Raw genomic sequence first — 26,449 nt, 5'->3', positions numbered from 1 at the left:
AAAGTAAACAGAAACGTAGCTTTAGCCAGACAGTTTACTTTTCTAGTTAAACTATTCTGATTTCTCTTCCACATCAAAGTCTCAGAAACATTAACTTTTCTTTGTAAAGGTTAACATTGGCTTCTGCACTAAACCATCTATAGACAAACTTTGATTATCCAAAGAAGAGAGGATTTAATTATCGTTAAGCACAGAGGTTTACAATGGATGAGAAATGATTTAGGAGAGTTTAATCTATTCAGAATGATTGGGGTTTATCTCTTCATCTTTCTTGCAGTTTCTTCTCAGTTTTCCAGTGTTCTCCGTTGATCTATGAAGATGAGTATATCGTTGGTAGGAATAAGACAACTTAATAGTAATTTTTTGTTTGATAAACAGCTATTTTAGGCGTTTAAAATGCCATGGATAGACATCTTAAACTGCTAAAAGGCAGAAATTAGTAGAAATATCACGAACTTGAACTAATTTTTCTTTAGACTTGTGTTAATGGAAGTAGCTGCAGCCTGGCAGACTGATATTTAAAATCACCACATTATCAATTGTGAGGGTGTTTTTTTTACTGTTTGTAGACCAAAAGTACAAAAAGAAGAGAAGCACACAAAAGATATTTGGTAAAGGCAGGTGGTCTGGATGAATAATGTTTCTTTCATTAACATATTTCCCATATTAACTGTATAATTAATTGTACATAGCCAAGGGAAGCTATGGAAATTGCATTTTGAGATGTATCAAAGCTGCCTTATGCTTCAGACTTCCATGCAATTTACCGTTAATGAATCCAGAGATGGGAGCCTCAAATCTATAATTATTACTTACTATTTGAATGACAAGCAAAGAATTTTATCAGCAGAGTTTTAAATGAAATGGGATTAGCCGCTAATGTTGAAATTGTTCATCTTATGAAAATAATTTTGAAGAAAATGTTTTAGTGGAAAGAGAGGTCTGAGGAAAGCATTTGCCATTAAAATAGGCATTTTCCAATACTCCACATGAATCTATCCACGTTTGACAGCAGGGTGCAAATATTTTTGAAAGCGAATGAATATTTTATAGGCTCCAGAGCTGCTCATGCATCCCAGGAATAGATTATGCAATATCCCCAAACATCCTGGCGAAGGTGAGAGGGTTGGTAAGGTAGCCAGAGAAAAAAGCGAGGCAGAAAAAAATACAATATATGAGGGTATTCTGCAAGAAATTAAAATTTGTTTAATAGCATAGAAGTCTGCCTTTCCCTCTGCTGAGTGCTCATTCGATTTAAGATTGTAAACAGTAAATATTGTTGAAGAAAACTGTAAAACGAAGCCCTGAGACCCATTTTTCCACATTGGCGGGGCCTCCGTGGTTCCACGTCTCTCAAGGTGACCCTGGCGGTCACTTACGCCCACGTGTCCGCCGTGCAGCCTTGGCCTTGGCTCCGGGGCTGAGTCAGAGGCTGCGGGAGCTGGGCCTCTTCTCCAGGCAGGGTTCAGTGGGTGACGCAGCCTTCATCCATCCAGGAAGCGTTTCTTGAGCACCTAGGCCGTGCAGGCTCTGCACCAGATGCTGGAGAGGCCATGAGGGGTCAAACAACGGGCTCACTGTCAGCGCCTGGAAACGCATCTTTCCTTTATTTGTCCTGGTTTTTCCCACTGAGTTGATGGCAGGGACTAAAATACCCAGTTTATAGCGTCACCCAGTTAGAGCCCGGTGTCCTGTGAACAGGAGAAAGGCAATGTTCAGATTTCCAGAAGCTCTGGAAGGTTGGTCTGGCAGGGACGTCGCCTTTAGGGCCTGGGGCGGATCCCACGCGTGCTCTGGGCTCACGGTCCTGCTGGAGCCCCACGCAGGCTGGAGAAAGCAGCTGGGCGCGAGCTCTGGGTGGTTCTCTGGGAGAACCAGGCTGGAGAAAGCAGCTGGGCTCCCTCCCACGTGGCACCCAAGGAGAGCCAGCAGCCGATGACACCTGTACAGGTGTGCACTCTTGTCGTGTCTTAAAAGTCCTCGTTTTCTCACACCTAGTATCATCTTGGTTTCATCTGAGTATGTCCGAATGCACTGGGCCTATGTTACTCCAGTGTGCGACTCTCTCAGAGGCTGTATTTTGTGTCATCTGGGAACCAGTCCGTGATTGCTGTGGGAATTTAATACGTGGAACCCAGGTGATCTGAAAGAGCTGATCAGTATTTCCGACCCACCAGGGGAGAATTTGCTCCCCGGGACCGTGACTGCTTGCTTCGTGCTTCTGACGTGGCTGCGTTTGTGTTTGGAGATGCACACGTGCTCGCACACCTTTGTATTTCAATAGTTGCCTTATTTGTGTAAGTATACCTAAATATTCCACATTGGTTTAGTTGTTCGATTGATTTTACATGTTAAGTTTGGGTTAAGCTATTGGCTGGTAGTTTTCCGTGGTACTTTGGGCAAACTGATCTTCAGTGAGATTTTGTAGAACAGCTAAGATAAAAACTAGTCTCATCAAATATCTGAACATTTCATCCAGGTAACAAAGCATGAAGATTGTTAGAAATATCAGGGTTGTTGATGGAATTTTCAGATTTCTACCCAGATTTTTCACTTCTGGTGAACTTAGGCTGCGACCCTGTTTCTGAGATGAAATCTTTCCTCACTGTGGTTGTGTGAGGGGTAGGGGGTTCAGACAATTACTAAGTTTGCAGGCGTTTAGGAGAGTAAGGAAGAGCAGGCTGGATAACGAAATGAGCGGAATCTGTATTAAACCAACTCAAATCCTCTAATTTGCTCTGTTAGTAAATCCTGGCAGTTCTGCCTGCACTGTCGTCCCCCGAATCCCAGCCCCTGAGCTCCCTTGCGGGAATGTCCAGCTGGTGTCCTCAGTCCCTGCCCGGAGCTGGCGTGACCTTTCCAAATTGTCTTTATCGTCACGTGCCTCTTCTGCGCGAAGCTCCCCGCGGGCTTCACGTTGCTCTTGAGATAAGCCTCAGACCCCTCCCTGTATGAAAGCCGCCCTGGCTTTCAAGCTCCCGTGGCCCCGGCCACCCCGGCCTCCTCTCCAATTCAGAACTGCTGGGCCCATTCCCCCCCAGGACCTTCTCTCTCCTGGAACACACCCACCGTCCTCTGCGCCTCCGGCCCTTCCCATCTTTCAGGAGGGACCTCCCTTCCTGGACTCTTCACACTGCCCTACACCCCAGTCGCCTTTACATCCTCTTACCACTTACTGTTGTCTGAAGTTACCTTTCTAAATTCTGTTTAGCTGCTGGTGTGTGGTCTGTTCTCCAGCTAAAGCATCAGCCCCGTGAGGACAGTGTTTCCGACCAGCTGCCTGCTGGATCCTCAGAACGTACGACATCCCCAGCTCATACGATACGCTTTTGATGAAGGTAGTTGAATGAACAGATAAATGGCCAAACCCACCAACAGATGAGTGGGAGTCTGAAATAACACTGCAACTCCTAACTCTCTCTTCCACAGAGGCGGAATCCAGGTTTCACTCAGAATGCCAGGCAAACCTCTTTTGTCTTCAGTTTAAATATAAATAGCTGTACGTTTATGGAAATAGGGTATAAGTCTCTTAATTATCTTCCATTGCTTATAAGCATTCACCTTTGTATTTTGCCTATGTTCACATAACCTTAATTTTTAAGATGTTAAATAAGATAATAAGGTTCATCAAATTGCTCGTTTAAAATTCTTTGAGCTTCTTGAAAATGACAGCCCGAAAATACGAAGTGAAGTTATTGTTGTCGTTACTATTATCACGTGGCTTCTCTCTCAGCATTTCTGCAGAAGACCTTTGTCACCCTCTCCTACGCACACACCCGAAATTATTTCGCACTGAAGCACCCAGCATGAAACAAACTCTCAGTCGTATAAAAGAACGAGCCTTTCCCTTATTTAGGAAGAGGAGGTGGTAAGGACAAAATTACTTATTTTTTAAAGTTTACTAATTAGAACATTTCTGGAACGGAATGTGTCCATTATTAACATTTTCCACCAGGGTTTCAGTTGTAAGTCTTCATAAAATTGTGATTTTCCTTTTCCATAAATCTATAAATTAAGTCGAGTGCCGGTCACAAAGAGATTTGATGAGCACGTGATTTAGTGCACGAGGGCCTTTGAGAGCATCTCTCACGGGCACAGCCCTCCATGGAGACGACCTGGAGGCTAGGCTCAGGGGTTCCTGACCCCAGGAAACACCCTGCAGGTCATTCAGAAAACTCTCTGTTACAATCGGTATGCTTTCTCGCAGTTCTGGACTCTTCTAGATTTAGAATACCAAAACTCAAAATTATTATAATAAAAATATAGTAATTGAAGATTCCAATTAGTTAAGCTCTACAAAATAGAGATTTAACTAGTTTTCATGTCCTCTTAACTCACTGCTTGGTTAGGAGTTGCCTTTTCCTTCTCCTCACGCTTCCAAAAGCACATGGGGTGCATGCACCCCGTCTCAGTGCCACATAGGAGCAAGGAACTTGTTCTCGGGGAAGCTGTCCCAGCAGTACTTTGTAAAAACACGTGGTGTTCTTTAAGGCAGGGGTCCCCAACCCGTGGGCCACAGACCAGTACCATTCCGTGGCTTGTTAGGGACCCGGGCCGCACAGCAGGAGGTGAGCGGCGGGCAAGCGAGTGAAGCTTCATCTGTATTTACAGCCGCTCCCCATTGCTCGCGTTTCCGCCTGAGCTCCACCTGCTGTCAGATCAGCGGCAGCACTAGATTCTCATAGGAGCGTGGACCCTACTGTGAACTGCGTATGCGAGGGATCTAGGTTGTGTGATCCCTATGAGAATCTAATGCCTGATGATCTGAGGTGGAGCTGAGGCAGTAATATTAGTGCTGGGGAGCAGCGGCAAATACAGATTATCATTAGCAGAGAGGTTTGACTGCATAGAGACCATCATAGATCAATTGCTTGCAGACTCATATCAAAATGCTATCAGTGAGTGGCAAGTGAAAACAAGCTCAGGGCTCCCACTGATTCTGCATTATGGTGAGTGGTATAATTATTTCATTATATGTTACAATGTAATAATAATAGAAATAAAGCACACAATAAATGTAATGCCCCTCACCCCATCCGTGGAAAAATTGTCTTCCACGAAACTGGTCCCTGGTGCCAAAAAAGGTTGGGGACCGCTGCTTTAAAGCTTTTGTTTGTTTTCTTAGCTCTTCCACGTATTTTATTTTTCAACTAGAAAAAGGATTTTAAACAAAACAAGATAATCCACGGTTCACAGCCTCCAAACCAACGCAGCGTATTCTGTTTCTCCTTCTATGCTGCTTCTCTGTCCTGGGCTTTTCCTTGCTCACTGTCTCCGCCTAAAATGAGTGTTAAGTTGGGGACTTTCTCTTAAAGGCTTTGCATTTGGAAGCATATGAACTTTTCTCTACTATTTTAACAATTTAAAATCTCTATCACTGCACAGCCTGCTTGGTTACCACACAAAGAACGGGAGCGCGTTTCTAAATCACACTGAGACAGCGTGAGAACAGTTTTCAGGGGTCGCTGGGCCTGCAAAGATTCTATGCGGTCTTCAAAACAGCTCAGCTTGAGAGACAGAGCTTTCGGAGGAAGGATTTGGAAGAAACGGCATTGATTCACATTTATCAGTGAAGCCAGTTCTGCTGCCCACGCCCGGTGCTTTTTGCTGGTCAATTTCATCTGGTTTTAACCACGTCCCAATTCACTAGGATAAGGGAAGCGAATTGCCCACTGCAAGTTCACGTGGGAGTGCTTCCTCCTCAAAAACAAATTTCCACGGAGGTGATACCAAAAATGTAATAAAAAGAGAAAAGACCGCGTGAATGGTCTTTCATTTATTCTTTCTAATTCCTTTGCTCCCGCTCCTACTCCTTGAGGCTTAGTACACGTGACCCAGAGGCTGGATTCCAAACAGTGCTGACTTTTCCCAAGTGACCGCACGCTGCCAACGCAGGGCCGTGCGCTGAGCTGGCCTGGTCTGGGTCTGCGTGTTTTCCTTTTTTTTTAATATGATGTGTGCATAGCTGGTCTGCATCTTAGTTTCCTCGTTTGAAGGCAATAAAGCGCTGCGTGTTTAACTAACTATCCGGTGAGACAAGGAGCCCCACGACAGGTGCGACGTTGGGCATGTTGGGCAGGTGTGAGAACAGAGGGCGAGTCGCCGGGTGCGGAGCTTCATTTGTTATTTTTATTGCAGTCAGATGGTATTTCGAATACAATTGTATGGTTTGTGATTCCATTTCAAGCAAATCTTTCCTAAGCTAAGAAACAGCAAAACTACCCTCTGATCATTTAACCGTATCTGTCCTTCCTTGAGCTTGAACGGGCTACTTTGAATTTCTAATTCCAAATATCTTAGCCTGCCTGATGCATAATATTAATAAATAACATTTAAAATATGCCAGATGCAGCAATCTATAGACAACCAAAATACCTTTTTCATCAAGCCGTTTGCTCTTCCCGCATCTCTGTGTCCATATGTGCTAAGCCCAGACAATTAACCCCATCTAATTTCTCCTTTCATCTTTTCATATTTTTTGCTTGGAATTTAAATGTCTTACTTTTGGAATTCAAACATGTAGCATAAACATTTCCTTTTAATGTATTAATGAAGACGGGTGACAATTTTTTTTTTTGTTTCGTTTTGTTTTGTTTTTTAATTAATTAATTTATTTATTTTTGGCTGTGTTGGGTCTTCGTTTCTGTGCGAGGGCTTTCTCTAGTTGCGGCAAGCGGGAGCCACTCTTCATCGCGGTGCGTGGGCCTCTCACTATCGCGGCCTCTCTTGTTGTGGAGCACAGGCTCCAGACGCGCAGGCTCAGTAATTGTGGCTCACGGGCCCAGTTGCTCCGCGGCATTTGGGATCTTCCCAGACCAGGGCTCGAACCCGTATCCCCTGCATTGGCAGGCAGATTCTAAACCACTGTGCCTCCAGGGAAGCCCCCCAACAATGTTTATTTTTAAAGGAAAAAAGGTCATCATCTCCCCAGATGCCAGCAGAAGCGGCTTACTGCTGCTTTTAAAAGCATTCATCTAACTCTACCTGATTTTAAAGCACCAAGGTATGGTCCCCTCACAAGGAAAGGAAACGTAAATGGCTGTATTCTTATTCTAACAAAAGGTTTGATTGTTGTAATAGGCACCCAAACAGAGAAGGGAATAGAGACAACGCTTTCCTAATAATAATTGGATCTTCCAAAAACCCACCTTCCTTTACTACACCTGCTCCTCAGCGGAAGAAGCTTGTTTCTGGCAGCATCATTGTGAAATGAACTTTCGCTGGGACAGTTTCTACTTGTTTCATGTCTAAAGACTCACAAAGCAATAGAAGTCTCCAAAGATCTGTGCAGACACGGTTTGATGTTGACATTACTGGTTTCCGTCTGTATTGATCAATGCGACATGGTGCCAACTGGATCTTAGTTTGCTTGTTTTCAGCAATGGTCCACCATCCTTATGAGTTCTAGTATTTTGTGTTAAAAGCTTATTTTCATTATTCTCTTTAATAAGTCCTCTTGCCCCTCCCAGTATGTCACCCTCTCATTGCTAGTGGTAAGAGATGCCAGAATACATCATTTCTGTGCCTTTTAACAGAGCTAAAACCGTGTTGTCCACCGGGGCTCTCGCGGCCACTCCACGTGGGTTTGGTTGAGCACTTTGGCAGCCGGGACCCCAGCTCCGCAGGCTGGATTCAAACGAACTTGCACAGCTCTCCAGACCCACCCTCCCAGCATTCAGAGACGGACAGCAGCACGCCTGTCCTGCAGCACGGAGGCGGCCAGGGGGGCTGCGGAGCCAGGTGCCCTCGGCTGTTCTTAGAGCAATCATGATCCGAAGCCCTTGTTGCATGTGGTGAAATAGAAGATTTTAGTAAGTGGGATTCTTTCCTTGTGACCCTGAAAACTGATCCTTGATGTTGACGCTAGTAAAATGGTGCCCGTGAAACAGTCCAGATCCCGACATGATCTGAGGTGCCAGGGCACAGCCCCACACAGCATCGCGAGCTCTTTCCACACCAGAAATCAGCAGTTCAACTTCACGTTCATCATCTCCTAAACTGGCGTTTCCAGTGACTCCTCGAGACTGGTCAGGAAATGCCTCCCTCTTAAACCAGCGACGAGAAGCACGTAGAAGGGATGAGCTCCAGGACCGGCCCTGATGCACGCGGTGAGGAAACTGCGGGTTTGTTAGAAGGACCACTGTCCCTTGTAGATCAGAAGCAGTGTTGAAACCACGAACTATGTACTTAGCGGCATTGCTTCTCATCCCTTTAATAGTATCCGGGAAGGTTGGCCACACCGACAACAACGTCTGTCCATGCTGACGCCCCTCAAATTCTACACTCAAGCTGCGGTCGGCGGCTGCTGTTTGTGGAGACTCAACGTATCATATATCATTAGACAATGGTGAATGTCCCCAGACCTGTGTAGTCACAGAATATAGAAGAGACATTAAGAGATTTTCTAATGAGAATCACCATCCCTTCCATCTGTATATACTTTATAGTTACAGAGTACAGTTGATATATTAACTCAGTCAAGCGTCAGAACCACCTTAGAAATATGTACTATGATTCCCGTTTTTATGTAGCAGTAAATTAAGGGTCAGTGAGATTAGATGGTTTGCCCAAAAAGTCGTTGTGTGGGGACCAAACCTTTTTGTTTATCACATTGTTAAGAAGTCTTTCAAAATCAAGCCGAATGCCTTCTCCATTTTATTAGAGTTGCCTTCCTATTGGAAAAGCTCCCTTAGGCATTCACAAAGACTCTGTGAGTGATGGGTAAAATTAATCTCCCAAACATACAAAGTGCTCCTGTGATGAACAAAACTCTATTATGCTCCATAACCCAAATGCTCCGTATTCCTAGGAATTGCTTTCTTGACCTGAAGATGCTGACAATTTGATCAGAAAACAGTGCAGAATATATTTGAGTGATATTAACAAATTGTGGACACACGTCTCCACCTTATAATGGCAGTAACACTTTTCTTCCACAGGTTTGGGATTCTGTGTAAAATGATTCCATTAAACGTGGAAGCCAGTGGTTTGTTCAACACACGAGAGCATTTCCTGAAAAGTCATCAGGTGGCATATGGTCCTCCTGGCCCAGAAACAGTTGGTCATTTTCCTACCCAAACGGTCTAATTGTGTGGGCTAGAAAAGGGGATGTGAGCTGGGGAGCTGGAAGGATAAAGTCAGAAATGAGAGGCAGATTAAAGAGGAAAACCTTAGACTGAGTCAGTAGCTCATAAAATAGGTCTTGTGAAAGCTGACGCCATCCTCAAGGAGCAAGAAACTCAGAAGAAATGCAGGTCCATCTTCAGCCTGTTGTAAACGATGTTGTTGCGTGGTCGGGGGTCACGAGGTCAGTGTCAGCCGGTTTGGCTACAAACTTGGAAAACCCATATTCTGAAACCTCGGGATATGGGGATTATCTTTATGCAAGTACATCAAACCTAGGCCCTTGAAAAGTATCCCAGTTCAAGAAGGTTTTAGAAACCTTTGCACTCAGGGCTTATCTGGAATTAGCTCGAGTGAAATTCCCCTGACAGACTCCAGGAGTATGGAAACACAACGCTGTGTCCTTCCAGCCAAGAGCCCTTTGGAATCCCCACCCCCACTCCAAATCTGTGAGACCGCCGTGACCTTGGGGCTGTCACTGGAACGTTAGGACATGGAACCACCCATTCGACATGAATTGTGAAGCTGTTCGTTGGCTAACTCAGAAAGGAAGAAGGCAGCAGGAAATATTTAATGAAACATTCCGAAGTCCTTTGGTAATTTTTGGGGCAGTTCTTCCAAGTTTCAGAAGATTCAATGGCAAACTTTTTGGCATGCCAGTCATCAATATACAATTTTTATCTGGAACACAAATTTCTTACAGAATTTTGCAGGCTATGATCAATCATTCAACACGTATTGACTGTGTGCTAAGTGCATGCGACACGGGCCCCACCCTGAACAAGTGATCTCGTGAGAGGAGGGAGGGCCTGGTGCCCACAAAGCAGACGGGGATCCACGTCACGGAAATGCAGTTTTTCAACTAGTGTCTGAGGCGGGGGGTGGGTTGTAGGAAAGCAAGATCAGAGAAGGCAGTGACGGGCGTGAAGGCGGAGGACGCATCTGTACTGACCTGGACTTCTGGGTAGATTCGTGACAGAACAATCAGCGTGAAGAAAGCGTCCAGAATGATGGTGACGGGGGAGGGTTCAAACAGTGGGACGTGTTCTTATTGGGACGGAGTAGCAGGTTAGTAAAGTGAAGTCTGGACAAAGGATAGTGCTATCTGGGCACCATTGGTGGCTTTTGAAGCAGGTGGTATTGTGACCAGAAATGCCAGCCTGTGAAGGAACCAGAAAGGGGATGTGAGGGAGGTTGTAGTGAGGAGGCCACGGCAGCAGGAGGACACCAGCGGTTCTCTGTCTATAAGACCCTCATCTCAGCATCTTTTCAACTTAAATAAGAAAATTCTATAATATCGATGTCGTCCAAAGCTTAAGCAACGGTTGTCAGAACAGAAAAAAAAAAAAAAAAAAAGCAGCTCACACATGTGCCAGGAATGGTGGAGTTTATCACAGGCCTTAGGGTTTAGCTCCAGGTGAAGAAGTTATCAGCAGCTTCTGTTTTCATTCTGCTTTCCTTCATTTTCTACATGTGCTATTTATGGAATAAAAAGTTACGGTTTTTTTTTTTAAAACTAAGCCCTCCTCCCATTCCTACCACACCACCCCCCTCTCTCTCTCACACACACACACACACGTTAAATGAAAGTATTTTAAATGTCAGCTTTTAGAACACCTACAGTCTGGGGGAAGAACGTGCATAGTGTTTAAATTTCATGTTAACTTACCTAATTATTCCAGGAGGTGATGGTGTCTGGGGAGGATCACTACACCTGTTCCCACATCCTTGAAGAGAAGGGGCCTCATAGTATTGAGTTATGGTGGCAGGTTTTGTATTTGTATAAAACACGTTATTTTACTACCAAGGCCTAGCTTCCTGACAGACAACATGAAACATACTCTCATGTCTCAGAAGAAAAACATCTAATCCACAAACATAAAGAGCAAAAGCTCCTCAGACGTGGATGGGAATTATGTCCATTTACTACAGTGAACGATGTTTTGTAAAAATACTAATAGAAAAACAAAGAACAGGTCAAATTGAAATGACCGGAGCAGGGCAGACACAGACTATTGTAGTAATACATGCTGAGAGGATGAAAAATTTATCTCAGTTTTAATATAATCAAGTGTGTCTTTAGATGAGTTACTTCTCAATGAAAAAAAGTAACAATGTTCATAACTACTGTTTCCTCCCTGTGTCACTCAAGCTTGCGTACTAGAGTCCCAGTTTATACTTCTTGCCATAAGTTTAGAAATTCAAGTGAACTTCCAGCACGATTTCACTTTCCATAGTTAAGGTAAATATGAAAATTGAAACAGCTGCAGTTTACAGGAATTAAGATAATATCCGATGCCCCTTTTGCAGACAACATTTGAGACCTGATTAAACCTGCCAAGGTTTATCATTTTAGAATCCATCACGTTTTATTGAAAGAAGCTCATTCGTTCATGATGGGTGTTGTGAACAGAGTATTTTCCAAAGAACAGTGAGGATCCCAAATCGTTTTGCCAGGAACCGTTTTACATCCATTTGTAAGACTGTACATTGACGAGTCTTGCGGAACGTAACCACAGAAGCACTGAGACTGTACACTTTACCCAGAACTACCCCCTCCTTCCCGGGACCCCCGCACACACCTTTTTTTGTAAATTTTTCTATTTATTATTTTTTTGTTTTTGGCTGTGTTGGGTCTTCGTTTCTGTACGAGGGCTCTCTCCAGTTGCGGCAAGCGGGGGCCACTCTTCATCGCGATGCGCGGGCCTCTCACTATCGCGGCCTCTCTTGTTGCGGAGCACAGGCTCCAGACGCGCAGGCTCAGTAGTTGTGGCTCACGGGCCCAGTTGCTCCGCGGCATGTGGGATCTTCCCAGACCAGGGCTCGAACCCGTGTCCCCTGCATTGGCAGGCAGATTCTCAACCACTGCGCCACCAGGGAAGCCCCACACACCATATTTTCAGCTAGATAATAAGCTAGTTGGTATTTCCCCAAACTTAAGTGTCATCCTTATTAGGGTAACTTTGGTACAAGAAATATGTATCTGATATTCCATAATGATTGTCGCAAAAGAAAGCAGTCTGTGGTTTACATTTTCTAGATTGTGCCCTTAAGTTTGCTTCTTCCCCACCCAAAGAAACCGGTGAGTTGTGTGGGCACCAGGGGCTGGCGGTGGCCGGGGACTTAGAACTGCTGCGATGTTTCCGGTCCTGACGAGGGTGAGCTTCTGAGGCTCATGGTCTGTCCCTGAAAAGGGGTTCATGGTCACAGTCTCGGTCTTCTGCATAAAAGGCCATCTGCCGGTTCCCTAAGCGGCTGGAGCAGGGGGCTGAAGGATATGTGACCGTCACCCAGGGCCCCGTCGCTGGCCCTCCCGGAGCCACACCTGCCAGGGGGGCCCTCAGCTGCTGGGCCAGGCGGCCCCGAGGGTGACCTCTCCCCTGGAACATGGCCCACCAGGCCCCCGGCTTCCAAGCTCTGGTTCAGCTCACGCACATTGATACACCAGCCAGACCAACATGGACTGAGTTGGTGTCTGTTGAGTGAATAAAACAAAACAGTTCAGGTCGCTGTAGTCAGCGTTTCCCTGAGAAGTGTGGGACCCCAGCGCGACTGTCTGGTGGAGTTTCCTTCCTTTTCCCGTGCCTCTCTGTCCCCTGGCGTGGGTGCCGATGAGCGGGGTGGCCAAGGGCAGTGGGGGGATGACCCGAGCCGGGAGGTCAGCTGCAGTGAGTGGACGAGGGGGCTGGCGGGGGGGTTGGGGTGATGTGGAACGGGTGCAAGCTTTGGCCAGACGTCGGGGTGCCTGACCGCTGGAGACCTGGCCTCGTGTGTGCGTGTGTGTTTCATTTTGCTGTGCGGGCATAGTTGAAAACCCACACGCAAGATATTAGAGAATGAGACCACTATTTCCCCACTATTTCCTTTGGGCACAACAAAGCCACCTGGGTTGGTCCTTTGAAATGCTTTCCTTAAAATCACGGTCATTTCTGGACTGAACAGATCAATAAGGTGAGTAGGCAGGACTGGCTCGGGCGTCTTTGTGGAGGGAACGTTCTGGAGGCCTTTGTTTCCCCATCCAGTTCTCCTAGTATCGCTGCCAACAGACAAGTGCCTGACAAATTAAGATCAGAGCAGCTGTGGGTCAAATACTTGGTTTGTTGTTTTTGTTTTCTAACACCGCCAGCCACGTGACGCTGCGCACATCAGAGAAGCCCAGTGTCTTAAATGCATCACCCCCGGTGAGTTCAGAAAAGCCAGGCAATTTCAAGAAAAATGACTTCTGTGCCAACAGAAACGGGAGCGGGGGCAGCCCCAGCGAAGGCCCCGTCTGAGCTCCCTGCCCTCGAGTGTGTGGCGAGTGGCAGGATTTTCGTCACCGCTGGTGACACCTGTGCCCCCTCCCTGCACCGGGGCCTGTGCACATAGTCAGCCCTCACGTGGGGACTAAACGGCAGCCCCTCCTGGGGTCCCCCCAGGGTCCCCACCCCTCCTGGCTGCCCCCACCGGGACCCCTGGCGGAGCGCCTGGCCCAGGCTCTGGAGGATCTTGGGAGGGTGTGGTTTCCGTTTCTGTCCAAGAGAAACCACTGGGACACGATTTTGCTTGGATACATATAATAGTTTTCAAACAGCGTGTTCCGTAGTTTTCACTGAAAATATTTCAAGCAATTATTGCAACATAGTGTCTGCTGGTAACCAGTGGTTCCCTGAGATGGGGAAAAAGAAAGTGAGACTGAGTGCAGAACATGACTTACTGAGATGCTTTCTCAGACTGAAGTTACTAGCAAACACGTTTCTGTTGGCCCTGTCTTCTAACCCAGCTCCAGCTCGCGTCCTCCGTGCAGCACTGTGGTAGCTTCTTCGTGCATCTGAGCACGTTCCTTCTTTGCTGCAGGGAGCAGGGTCCTCCTGTACGTGTTTCCACGCACAGAGGCAGGGCCTGCAGACCCGGCTCCCAAACCTCCCTCACTCCTTACTGCAGAGCCTGGATGCCCAAGCCAGACATTCAGGGCCCCTCGGGTCTCTGTCCCCGGCCGCACCAGACACACCTGCCCGCATGCCTGCCCCTCCCCCGCCCCATGTTACACCTCTCCCCACAAAGTGCGGCGCCATAAGCCTCCCTGACTGCGCCCATCCCGTGACCTCGCTCCTGGCTGGACACACATCCCACCTCTGGGCTGGCGCATCAGACCTGGTCTGCAGCGTGTGCGTCTGTTTTCACGGTGGCTGGGTGTTCTCACCGCCCTCCTTGGCACCGTGGTAAACGCATCGTGACCACCTTTGGACCAACCACCAAACCACGGGGCAGGCTTTGCTGCACCCCCTGTGTCTGGTTAGTCCTCGGCCCTGTACCAGCCCCCGAGCCAGCCCTACCCCCCGCAGCAGGTGAACTGTGGGCTGCACCCCATGGGCCGCCCGGCGTCCCCGTCACCGCCAGGGGCCTGCGCCCTCCCGGATGGCGCCCCTGACTCTCGCTCTCCGTTCCAGGCCTACATGGAGGACCACCTGAAGAACAAGAACCGCCTGGAGAAGGAGTGGGAGGCTCTGTGTGCCTACCAGGCCGAGCCCAACAGCTCGCTCGTGGCCCAGAGGGAGGAGAACGTGCCCAAGAACCGCTGCCCCGCAGTGCTGACCTGTACGTACCGCCCGGGGCTCTGGCCGGGAGGGCGGCCGGCGGCGCTGGGGATGGGCTGCACCCGCCCCCGGGACCTTCCGCTGCGCTCGCGCGGCTGCAGCGCCCTCCCCTCCTGCCCGTCTGCCTTCTCTGCCAGCAAACGTCCTCTCACTTTATTTTTTTTTATTTTATTGAGGTGTAGTTGATTTACAATGTCATGTTAGTTTCAGATGTACAGCAAAGTGATTCAGTTATACATGGATAGATAGATAAATAGACAGATAGATAGATGATATATATATAGATGATAGATAGATGATAGATGATAGATAGATGTTAGATAGATGATAGATTAGATGATAGATGATAGATAGATGATAGATAGGCAGATAGATAGATGATATATAGATAGATGATAAATAGATAGGCAGATAGATGATATATAGATAGATGATTGATAGATGATAGATAGATAGATAATAGATGATAGATAGATAGATAGATAGATAGATAGATAGATAGATAGATAGATAGATATAGATAGATAGATATTCTTTTTCAGATTCTTTTCCCTTATAGGTTATTGCAAAATACTGGGTAGGGTTCCCTGTGCTATACAGCAGGTCCTTGTTGGTGATCTATTTTATATATATGGCAGTGTGTACATGTCAATCCCATGCTCCTAATTTACCCCCCCACCTTCCCCTCTGGTAACCTTAAGTGTGTTTTCTATGTCTGTGGGTCTGTTTCTGCTTTGTAAATAAGTCCATTTGGGTCATATTTTAGATTCCACATGTAAGTGGTATCACATGGCGTTTGTCTTTCTCTGTTTGCGTTACTTCACTTAGTAAGATGGTGTCTGGGTCCATCCACTCGTCTCACGTAAAGGGCAGGGAGACCACCACCCCTTGAGCCGGCCCCCGACAGCAGCCTCGGAACACAGAACCGTTTCTTCCTTTTGGCCTCGCGGCCGAGTCCTGGAGCCACGGGCGGGAGTACAGATGCCGCGAGCCCCGGCTCTTGCTCTGGGATCTGAGGCTTGCTTCTGAGCCCTCGGGGTCTCATTCTCGCCCGTACTTGGGCTCACACCGTCGTCCTTGAGCACTTAGGGCCGTGAGGAGTTGACAGGCAGTCACGTGGGCCGGGCAGGCTGTGGGCACAGCATGAGCAGACACAGGTGCCCCAGCAGCCTTCAACCCGACAGTGTGTCACTGACATCGCCAGCAGTCACTGCCAGGAGATGGGGACACAGGAAGGTGCCAGCCCTGCAGTCTCACACTGTGTGAGGTGACAAGTGACCTACAGGTGCGGAGGCCCACGGAGCACTAAAGGGAGGGGCGGGGCCAAGTCTGCGTCTTCCCACCCACCTGCAGCTCCTCTCCTCCTGTCACTTAACTAGAGACACCAGCCTCCTGTGTCCTAGCAGGTTCCAGGCCGGTCTGGGTTGTGGTTACTAGACATCCCCCTGCAGGGGGAGGGGACCTGGGGAGTGTCTGTGACCAAAGTGTCTGACGTAAATGCCGACTGTCTTGGTAACGGAAGACGGGAGAGATGCATGCAGACCTCACACATGACAGGAGGAACTTTGTGGGCTGACGTTTTCGAGGGCTCAGCAAAGCCACACTGGGTCTCACAGGCAAGACCAGCCCCCTCGCAGGGAAGCACGCCCGGGGTCACAAGCCCCGTCCCAGCCCTGTGGAGCCAGTGGGGGACCAGCCTGGCACCACCCAGAGGGGCGGCCGGGCTCCCATCGCGCCGCCCCCCCCGGCCTGGGAGACGCAGCAGCAGACGTCCTGTCTCGTAGTAAGTGGCAGTGACTCCACGCCGGCTCACAGGACAGCGAGAGCAAAGATACACTCCTGTGCCGCTTTAGACCCTAGCCTGGGGATTACACACCTTTGTAAAACCTTAACACGCTGCTTCTGGGTGTAAGTTTTTTCTAACTGTTTAGTCAGTGTTCAGACTAGTTCCGTGATGTCTGAGGGCCTTTTCCCTAAAGAGCTCTAAAAATAGGAGCTGTTGCGATTTATAAGTTTTCCATTTAGAAGAAAAACCAGTAACTGACACATATTTATTAAGCACCTACTTGTGCCAAGTAGCTGCTGACAGACACTGGGTCATCCAGTCAACCAAGCTTGGCCACTGTCCTCAGAGAAGATCCAGATTAGGGGGTGCAGGGGTGTTCCAACTACGCCCTAAATAATGAGGTGTTGGGGGCAGACGGACCGTCAGCCTGGGTCCCGCGTGCTCCCAGGCCTGTAGGCTTCCTCGGGTGGCAGGCCCTGTAGGGTAAATACCCAAGTTCAAAGCAGCCCTTCCACAGAGCCAACCACGGCACGGCACATTCCCGTCCACGCGTCCTGCAGCCCGGCCGGCCGCTGGGCTCCGTCGGTGCCGAGTCAGCGATGGGTCCACAGGCCAGGACCTCAGGCACGTAGGGCGTCCTGTCTTGGGGGTGGTGCTTCAGCCCCACCGGGACCAGGGCCCTGGAGCCCTTGGACCAGAGCCTCGGGCCTGCCATACGTGGGCCGGAGCCAGGGCTCTGAAGAGGAAGCGCCTTCTTGGCTGGACTCTGGCACTGGGCGTTAGAGAGGCCGCTGATCTTGACCGGCGCGGCCGTCCCAGAGCCTGACCTAGCTTCTCGCCTGTCCGGGGTCCTGCAGGAAGTAGGGGCCAGTACCCTGCGGAGACAAGTGGGCAGATGGAGCCTCCCCAGACGTGCAGGTCCAGTCCCAGCAAGTGCGGCCCCGCCTTTGTCCTCCACACTCCTGCCTCCTTAACCGTTAGAGGAAATCCTGTCATCAGATCTCCACCGGCGTCCCTTCCCAGGCAGGACCCTCCGGCGATGGCATCACTGAAACTCTTGCTGGTCTCGCCAACCTCCACCAGGGAGAACCACCGCCTCTTCCTGAAACCTGCTTCGTATTTTCTGGCTGTTCACTCCTTATGGCACAGAGACGGTCCACGGTGGAGCGTAGGGGGTTGACAGGGTGGCCTCCGCACGCCCCGCTCCCTGAAGCCGATGTCGACGCCCCAGCCCGGGACAGCGTCGTGCGTCCGACGTGCTCCCCGCAGCACCCACGTGTCACTCAGCCTCACTCAGGGCTCGGGATGGAAACCCCGGGGCCACCTCTCTCTGCATTTGCTCTTTTGCCGTGTCCTCTCCCATCACCTCCAGCGAGGCCCCTCATTTCTGGATCTGACGGTACCGGCCCGCTCTACTCTCCCCTACCCCAGGCTGGACCCCACCTTCCCGCCTCTACTTCCCTCCTTGAACCAGCTCTGCTCCTGCCCCGCTTCTCCTCATGTCCATCCTCCACCCGGGAGAGGGGAGCGATTGCCTGGCTCCCTGGGCGGTGTCCCCCGGGCCACCCACCTGGACCCCACCCAGCCCGGCAGCGTGCAGGCTCCCCTCCTCCCACCCCCTCCACGTCTTTGCTCGTCTGCTGCCCCCGAAGCGTCTCTCCCCCCACCTCCCCCAACACGAGGGCCGTTCCAGCTGAGGCTGGAAGACGTCCCAGTTGGCAGTTTGGTGGGAAATTCAAAAGCGGCCGGGCTAGCAACTTTCCCATCCCTGACAGCCCGGAGATTCTAGCTACACGTGAATTGTCTTTCAAAGGAGAAGGCAACTAGCATTCATGAGATGTTGGCTGGCCCTGTGCTAGGTCTAATTATATAGCTCAGAAGTTTAAAGAACTTAATTTTTTAATTCTTTTTTTTTTTGCATTTTTAAAAAGAATTATGCAATATTCTGCTCATCTGTTTTTTAAATTAAAAACAGGAATGTGATGCTATTTTGGTGTGCCATCTTAAACAAAAAAATGTTTGTGATTCTGAGTTATAATAACAAGAGAGAGACATAGAGACACGGGGATACTTAGAGATGAAACCAGAGAGAATGTAAGGCCGAAGACACAGGTACGTGAAGATGGACGTCCACCAAGAAAGTTAAGTGTCCAGATAAGTTGCTGGCTTGGCTGTCTTTTTGTCACTCCCTTTTTTCGGCCTCAGAGCCAGCTGAGTAACTGCCTCTGGATTTGGGAAGGCTGTAGGTGTGTTGGTGGCGACAAGAAACTACCCCAGCAAATTCTGTGAAGGCTTTTCCTTTGCTACATCACAGCAGAAGCTGGGCCACCTGAGACTGAAGAGCTTTTAAGGGACACGGGGAGGAGGCAGGGGCCGCGTTTCAGAAGCGCCCGGGCCTTCCCGTGGGGCTGTGCACGTGCGGAGCCTCTGGAGATGGGGCCCTGGGCTGTGGGCGCCCCGCCGGAGCCTCCCAGGGCAGAGGGGCTGCTTGCGGGTTGGGGGCCGCGCCAGTGTCTGCACAGTTCACCACTCGCGTTCAGCTCCTGCCCTCTCTTCACTCCTCTCCTTGAAGCTGGGCCGCTGGATGTGTAAGACACCCAACCTCCTGTCACCTGGTGTCTGTGCTTCTCACCATCCCATCCCAATGCTGCTCGCAGAGGCAGGAGCCGGGGCTGGGCCCCTCTTCTGGACCCGCTCTGGTTTCTGCGCCCAGAGGCCGATCACAGCCTTCAGAAGGGCCGCGACAGGCTGTGTTTCCTCCTTGACCTGGACGTTTCCAGTTTCCGTTCATCGTGCAATGGGCACATCACAGGGCACAGCCCCGAGCCGTCCATCCTTATACGGAATTGAACTCTGCATTCACCGCCAATAAACGAATCCTTGTTCAAAGTCAAGGGGAGTTTGACTCCTGGTCACCACGGTCACCCTCAGCCTTTTGCCATCCGCACATTTTATAAACATGCGTTACGTGCCTTCGAGTCATAGGCAGACCCACATTCAACAGTATGAATACAGGGCGCTCCCTACCAAGGCCCCCCTCAGGCTGACTCGGATCCAGGAAGGAACGTTCCAGTGGCTGCTCCGTGAGCCCCTCTTTGCCTGCCGCCCTCCCATGCAGCCCAGGAGATACCTGCACAGTAGACCGTGCAAAAGGCCAGGTGTGCAATGTCCCGTTTACACCGTCACCCGAGAGCCTGGAGCCAGAGGTGAACCGGGGCGTTGGGGGTGTCATGGCTTGCCCCCCGCCCTCCTGACCCCAGGGGATTCCTTGCTGGCCAATCCAGGGGCACTTGGCAAAGAAGCAGTGTCGCTGGCTTGGCGTAATTCCCCCCCACACACTTTTTATTGCAAAAGTTTTAAAATCCTCGGGTTGAAATGACAATTTGATGATCGCCTATATTCCCACCAGCCAGACTCCACACAGCTGCCACTCCGTATTTTGCCTTCTTTGTGTGATCAGTGTGTGTGCTTTACTTCTTTACTGGCTGAACTATTTCAAAGTGGGGTTTAGGCATCGTGACATCTAAATACGTTAGCCTGTATCTCCTAAAAGTAAAGACCTTCTCCTGCGTAACTACGACCCCATTGTTGTAACTGAGAAAATCAGTCATCCCCTGTTAGCAGCTAATTCCAATCCATCTTCCAATGCGCCCAAATATTCCAGTTCTGTCACCTACAGCAGTTTGTCAACTAGGATGCAATCAAGGTGCATAACTGCCTTTTGGACTTCGCGTCTCTCTAGCCTTTGTAACTTTAGAACAACCCCCTCGGTTTTCCGACGTGACTTGACCCTAACAAGCTCCTCTTCTCCTGGCGGCCACCCTCCCTGGAAACTTTCACAAGCTCTCCAGTCAGGAGGCTGGCTTGTCCTTGGGACGCCGACGGCCTGGTTCCCAGACCCGCTCTTTCCCCCATTCTGGTCACGCACCCGAGACCCAGAGGCCCAGGGACGCAATGAGGTCGAAACCAGCCATGGCCAGACTGTGCGTCCCCAGGACACGCCGTGGACGTGGCCAGCACCCGCTGCGGCTGCACCCAGAGGACTCGCAGAACCTGTTCTGGTCACGGGACCGGAGACCAGAACTTTCCCGTGAACATCGTCCCCCAGCATCCGTCGACCCCCTAACTATCTCCTCTCTGTCCTTGCTGGTTTGAAAAGGTATCCTCTGATAGAGTGGCCACGACGGAACCGTAATTGAATAGATTTTCTGTCTGTTATCTACCAAAGTGATGTCATCTACACCAGACAGAGGCTTCATTCGGTTTAAACAAAGGTGCACAGACTCTCCTGTCATCCCCTGTGTATTTTGCACCATCCCACTCGGGACGTCAGCCTTTCTGATGATCCTGGTTTACGTGCGCGCTTCCGTCTTTCATATGTGATCTTTTACATTGCGGGCCACCCTGGTTTCTTTGGATGTCTGTTTCTCGTTTTCTTACTCAGGATATTTACCACTGTGTCATCAGAACTCTGACGTTTAGGGTTCCCATCTCTTTGGCTCAGCGCCCTTTTGGAGTCTCTGGAACCACATTCCCTCATCTGGTTATGTGTTAAATGCCTAGCATTCTCTTTCTTGGCCACTCAAAACTTTAAGATCGTTTGGCCACTGTTCTCTCAAGGTTACCATCAGCTGAGCAATTCTGTCCTTATTAGAGTTCAGTTTAGACGTGTAGCAGTACTGGCCTGGGTCCCCGTCAGGTGCTGTGGCTGTCAGCAGAAGGTGGCACCTGTGTCCCCGCCCGACCGCCCTTGGTCAGCACAGATGGGGACGGGGTTGCTTTCTGGTGACAACACTGTGCTCAATAGAACACAGACTTCTGTCACTTTGTTTCAACATGCATGAGCTGCCCCCGACAGGGGCCCTCCAAGGCCGCACCCTTCGCCGTCTGTGTCCGGCCCTCCTCGGCTCAGCGGGGGGCGGGGGTGGGAGTGGGGATGCAGGTCCTCTCGCTCAGAGAAGGTGCGTGACTGAGGTCCGTTGATTGATGGTCTCTGGGTAGAACGGCGCAGATGGCGCGGTTTTGCTTGGTTGGTGTCTGTGCTCTTATTATGCAGAGCTGTTCTTGTGTGTGTGCAACACGAGTGCTGCCAGCAAACATTTGCACACTGTGCTGCACGCCATCCTGCCCTCCAGGCACGAGGACGGTGCCCTGGTGTCACCGCCGTGCCCACCATGGCCCAGGGCTGGGTCCCGGAGCCTCTTCCCATGCAGTCACCGGGGCTGCTGGGATCTCTCTGCAGAGCTACCCTCCCCCTCCTCTCCCTTCCCCCTCCCCCTCCCCCTCCCCCTCCTCTCCCTTCCTCCTCCCCCTCCTCCTCCTTCCCCTCCCCTTCCCCTCCCCCTCCCCCTCCCCTTCCCCTCCCCCTCCCCCTCCTTCCCCTCCCCCTCCCCCTCCTTCCCCTCCCCCTCCCCCTCCTTCCCCTCCCCTCCCCCTCCTTCCCCTCCCCTCCCCCTCCTTCCCCTCCCCTCCCCCTCCTCTCCCTTCCTCCTCCCCCTCCTCCCCCTCCTCCTCCTTCCCCTCCCCTTCCCCTCCCCCTCCCCCTCCCCTTCCCCTCCCCCTCCCCCTCCTTCCCCTCCCCCTCCCCCTCCTTCCCCTCCCCCTCCCCCTCCTTCCCCTCCCCTCCCCCTCCTTCCCCTCCCCTCCCCCTCCTTCCCCTCCCCTCCCCCTCCTTCCCCTCCCCTCCCCCTCCTCTCCCTTCCTCCTCCCCCTCCTCCCCCTCCCCCTCCTTCCCCTCCCCCTCCCCCTCCTTCCCCTCCCCCTCCCCCTCCTTCCCCTCCCCTCCCCCTCCTTCCCCTCCTTCCCCTCCTTCCCCTCCCCCTCCCCCTCCTTCCCCTCCCCCTCCTTCCTCCTCGCCCTCGCCCTCCTTCCCCTCCCCCTCCTCTCCCTTCCCCCTCCCCCTCCTCTCCCTTCCTCCTCCTCTTCCCCCTCCTTCCCCTCCCCCTCCCCCTCCTTCCCCTCCCCCTCCTTCCTCCTCGCCCTCGCCCTCCTTCCCCTCCCCCTCCTCTCCCTTCCCCCTCCCCCTCCTCTCCCTTCCCCCTCCCCCTCCTCTCCCTTCCTCCTCCTCTTCCCCCTCCTTCCCCTCCCCTTCCCCCTCCTTCCCCTCCCCCTCCCCCTCCTTCCCCTCCCCCTCCCAGGTTCATGAGGGGCCACCTCACGCCTACTGGCTAATTTTCTCATAGAAAGCTAACTTTTTTAGCTGGTAGGAACTTTCTGGTCATCTCGGTCAGCCTCCTCATTGAAGACGTGGGGAACTGGAAGACGTTAGACACGTGAAAAGGGCAGACAGGGCGTCGTGAGAAAGCTGGGCCCAGACGGAGCCTCAGCTCGGGGGGCGGGAGCGTCCAGGCCACAGAGCTGTGTCCTCACCACCTGGAGGCCGGGGTCCAGGACAAGGCTGGCCCCTCAGGGCTTCGAGGGGGTGTCTGTCCCGGGCCCTCTCCTCGGCCTTCGTGTCTACACGTCCTCCTTCCTCTGCTTGTGTCTGATTCCAAACTCCCCCTTTTATAAGGACGCCAGGCACGGGCTGAGGCCCACCCATATGACCGTGTTGTCACTCCATCCCCTCTGTACAGACCCATCTCCAAATAAGGCCACATCCCGAGGTCCTGGGGGCTAGTGCACCCACACATCTTTTTTTGGGGGGGACACAATTCAACCTTCGACACCAGGCCCCCCTGGACGGCTCAGTGGTTGGCAGGGCGGTGCCAGGCCACTACCTGAAATCTTTGGAACCTGTTCCTGCTTGGCACAGAGGCCGAGCCCAGAGGGACCTTTTCCTTGCAGACGCTGAGCAGCAAGGTTAGAACAGGGGCTACTGCTGTGCTGCAGCCCCTGTCACCCACCTATATGGTCACTCACCTGCCGAGCTGGGTGGCCATCCTATTTGGGATTGCCTTTTGAGAGATCCGCAGAGAAGCTGGTGAAACTAAGAAATGAGACACGAGATGAGGTCTTCAGACCACGTTTCAGGCCACGCGTGTGCCTCCGGGACCTGCTTCGGGCGTGTTTGGAGCCGGGAAGCCAGCCGTGAGCCTCTGGCTGTGGGCCGTCACGGCGGGGCAGCTTCCGGGGTGGGGACGGAGCCAGCCTGCCTCCTTGCGGCCGTGGGTGCCACCAGGTCTGCTGACCCTGGGCCCCGGACGCCCCGCTCTGCCCGCCACTGAGCCGAGGAGACGCAGAGCGGGAGTGTCTGCCTTCCTCCTTAAACGTTTGATGGTCCTGTGGTTTGAGGTGTGGGCTTCTTCACGAGAGCAGAGCCCTTGCTCACGGGCTTGCTGAGGAAGGGGCGCTGGTGGGAAGAAGTGTGAGCCGACCTCCAAGGAGGGCTCACCGCCTCAGAGCAAGAGTGCTTTGTGCTCAGGCCGTCATCCTCCGGTTCCCGGGGCTGTGGAGAAACGTGTCGTACACTGAGCTTCTCAGAGTCCCGAAACAGACATAATACAACATTTATGGCTCTGCCTCAGCTGTGACAAGGCCAAGTCAATGAAGACGTTTCCAGGCGTGACTGGCTGGGAACGGGAGACTGGCGTTAACAGCTGGTGGAGAAGTTCAGGTGATGTTTGCAGTTTGCTAACCCGTCAGGGGACCCAGGAAATTCAGGAAGGAAGTGGTGCCACTGGTGCCATTTGTGAGCACAGCCCGGTGTGTGGGGTCTCCATGAAAGACTCAGAGCCCCCCAGGCAGAGTGCTGGCCCGTCAGAGACGCACCGCATGTTTGCACCAGCCATACCCTCCGAGTAGAGAAGATGCCATCAGCCGGTGTAATGGTTTCATCTCAATCTTAACAGAAAATTGAGACAGCTGCAGGGCCCCAGGGGAATATTGACAGACCACTCGGATGAAGAAATCCCCATGGCAAGTGCCAGTGTCAACTCACGGCTTCTACAGATGCCTAACTCGTGTTACCGCCAGCAGTATCAATGACTTCGTCTATTAGGGAAGTGAAGACTGTTGACTCGTATACGTATCAGTACACTCAGACAGTGTGAGGGACACGATCAGGGAGCCTAAGGAAACGCTCTCCTTAAAGACCCATGTTAGGAGATGATGTCACAGGCGGGGGAGGCCTCCACACACTCTCCTTGGGTGGGTTCTGGTGGAACGTGGGCACGGGCTACGCATGGCACGGGCTAGAAGGAAGCCTGAATGGTTAAGCCTCAGTGTCCTCCAAAATCTCCCTCTCTCCAAGGCTCCTTTGCCTTAGTCATAATCAAGAAGCAATTCTAGACCTTACTCCTTCTGTTGGCATTTATGAAAATCATCCTGTATTTACTGACAACTCATCCTATACCACACAATGAGTTTTGCCAGTTCAGCTGACTTTTTGACAGTTAGGTGTGTGTCCATCTGTAATCTTGAACTTGTTCCTAAATCCCTTGCTCTCTGCCAGGCCTTACGTGAGCACTTTATAGAAGCCATTTATCACAACAAGCCTGTGAGTTAGATATCATTATCCTACATTTTGGATGACAAATCTGACACTTTAAGATATTGAATCATTTACCCAAATATCACCAGGCTAGCAGGTAGCCAGGCTGGGTCAAGCCTGGACCCTTAGCTCTGTGGTCTTTGCCAAGTCGATTACTTGATGTTTTAGAGCCTTAGTTTCTTCAACCTAAATGGGAAAATGGACTCTATTCTGTCTATAGCACAGTGTTCCAGGAAGAAGGAGGATAGTACATGAGAAACATTAGGGCAGGTAGAATGCTACAGAAATTCGAAGCACTGTTCTTAAACACGGGAACAGTACACAATAATTCTTCAGGGGTTCAGAAAAGGAACAGGCACAGAGGGTTAATTCAGCAAGTTTCTTCTTAATAGGTGTTTTTCTCCTTCCCTCCTTGATAAAATTTACTACTGTGGATCTTAGGAGAGGAAAATAACTCAGTTATAGAGCCAGGTGCAGCGGGAAGACACTACCTGAATTTCCTTGTTTCCTGGCTTCTGAGTGAAGTCTCAGAACAAGATCTTGAAGGACACACCCAGCTCTTAATTAAAATGTAAGTGCTGCAGCTGTAAAAATTCTTGCTCTGTGGTGTGTGTTTATAACGGGGAAGACAAAGGAAGAGTATTCAGCCGATCCACAGAGGAGAGAGGGGGGGTTATTTGCTCAGGAGCCCGGCCCTGGCTTCACCTCCACGCCGCTTGTTGACCTTGAGTGAATCAGTAATCCTGCCAGGAAGCCTTGTCTGCCCTGTACATCACAAAGAATCCAAGCAGCCACCCTCAGAACAGGAACAGTGAACCACGAAATAGTTGAGACTTGCCCAGCCGAGTGAAGTGTCCACTGGACCGTCCCTGCTACATCAGCCTACCCTCCGCCGGACTCTGGCCCTTCTGGGATGGCCCCCGGTGTTTCAGAGGGAGGTTCAAGATGGTCCCACACTAAAAAAAAAAAAAGAAAGAAAAAAAGAAATTCACTGTTAATTTTTAAATCAGCACATTGCTGCAATATCAAATGTGTGATGGGAAGGTAGAACTCTGAGCTTTGGAAGCCCTTGTCCCAGGCGCAGTGGCATCTTGGAGAGAGTGCCCTGCGGGGATGAAGGTGGCTGGACCGGTACCCGCAGGGATGCAGGATGCTGTGAGCTGTCTTCACAGCAAGCTTAGGCTCCGTCCCTGCTCAAAACAGTTTTTCCCATTAACCATCGGGGGTCAAGCTCACCGAGACTCCCAAACTGAGGACACGTTTTCTTGATTTTCCGACTAGAAAATCCAGCTGGCACTTGTTTACTGAGCCTGGTTGCTTGCAGGGCCCCGTGGAGATGAGAGGGACCCGGCAGCCCCCCAATCCTGGGCCTGTTCAGTACGACCAGGGGGCCACTCTGCTCTGGGTGTGATCGGCGCCCTCTGAAGCTCCGGGCCCTGCTCCCTGGTCCCCTCCGTCGCGATGGCCAGCAGCCCTGCCCTGGGTAACGGGTTCTCAGACACTGGGAGCAGCCCAAATGCTGCTATTAGCAAT

At 51.0% G+C, this 26,449-nt stretch overlaps 1 protein-coding gene across 2 annotated transcripts in view; it reads left to right on the top strand.

Moving 5' to 3' along the window:
• Positions 1 to 26,449, top strand: part of PTPRN2 (protein tyrosine phosphatase receptor type N2) — a 707,285-nt gene that overhangs the window by 631,880 nt on the left and 48,956 nt on the right. For both annotated transcript variants that reach the window (XM_082472631.1, XM_082472630.1), the window contains one exon: positions 14,553 to 14,700. In XM_082472631.1, coding sequence (XP_082328757.1) covers positions 14,553 to 14,700 — 148 coding nt within the window. The remainder of the gene's footprint in view (positions 1 to 14,552; positions 14,701 to 26,449) is intronic.

This window comes from Balaenoptera physalus (assembly GCF_965194825.1).
Source record: "Balaenoptera physalus genome assembly, chromosome: 8".
Classification (NCBI taxonomy): Eukaryota; Metazoa; Chordata; class Mammalia; order Artiodactyla; family Balaenopteridae; genus Balaenoptera; species Balaenoptera physalus.
This window is presented reverse-complemented; position numbering and strand designations above follow the sequence as displayed.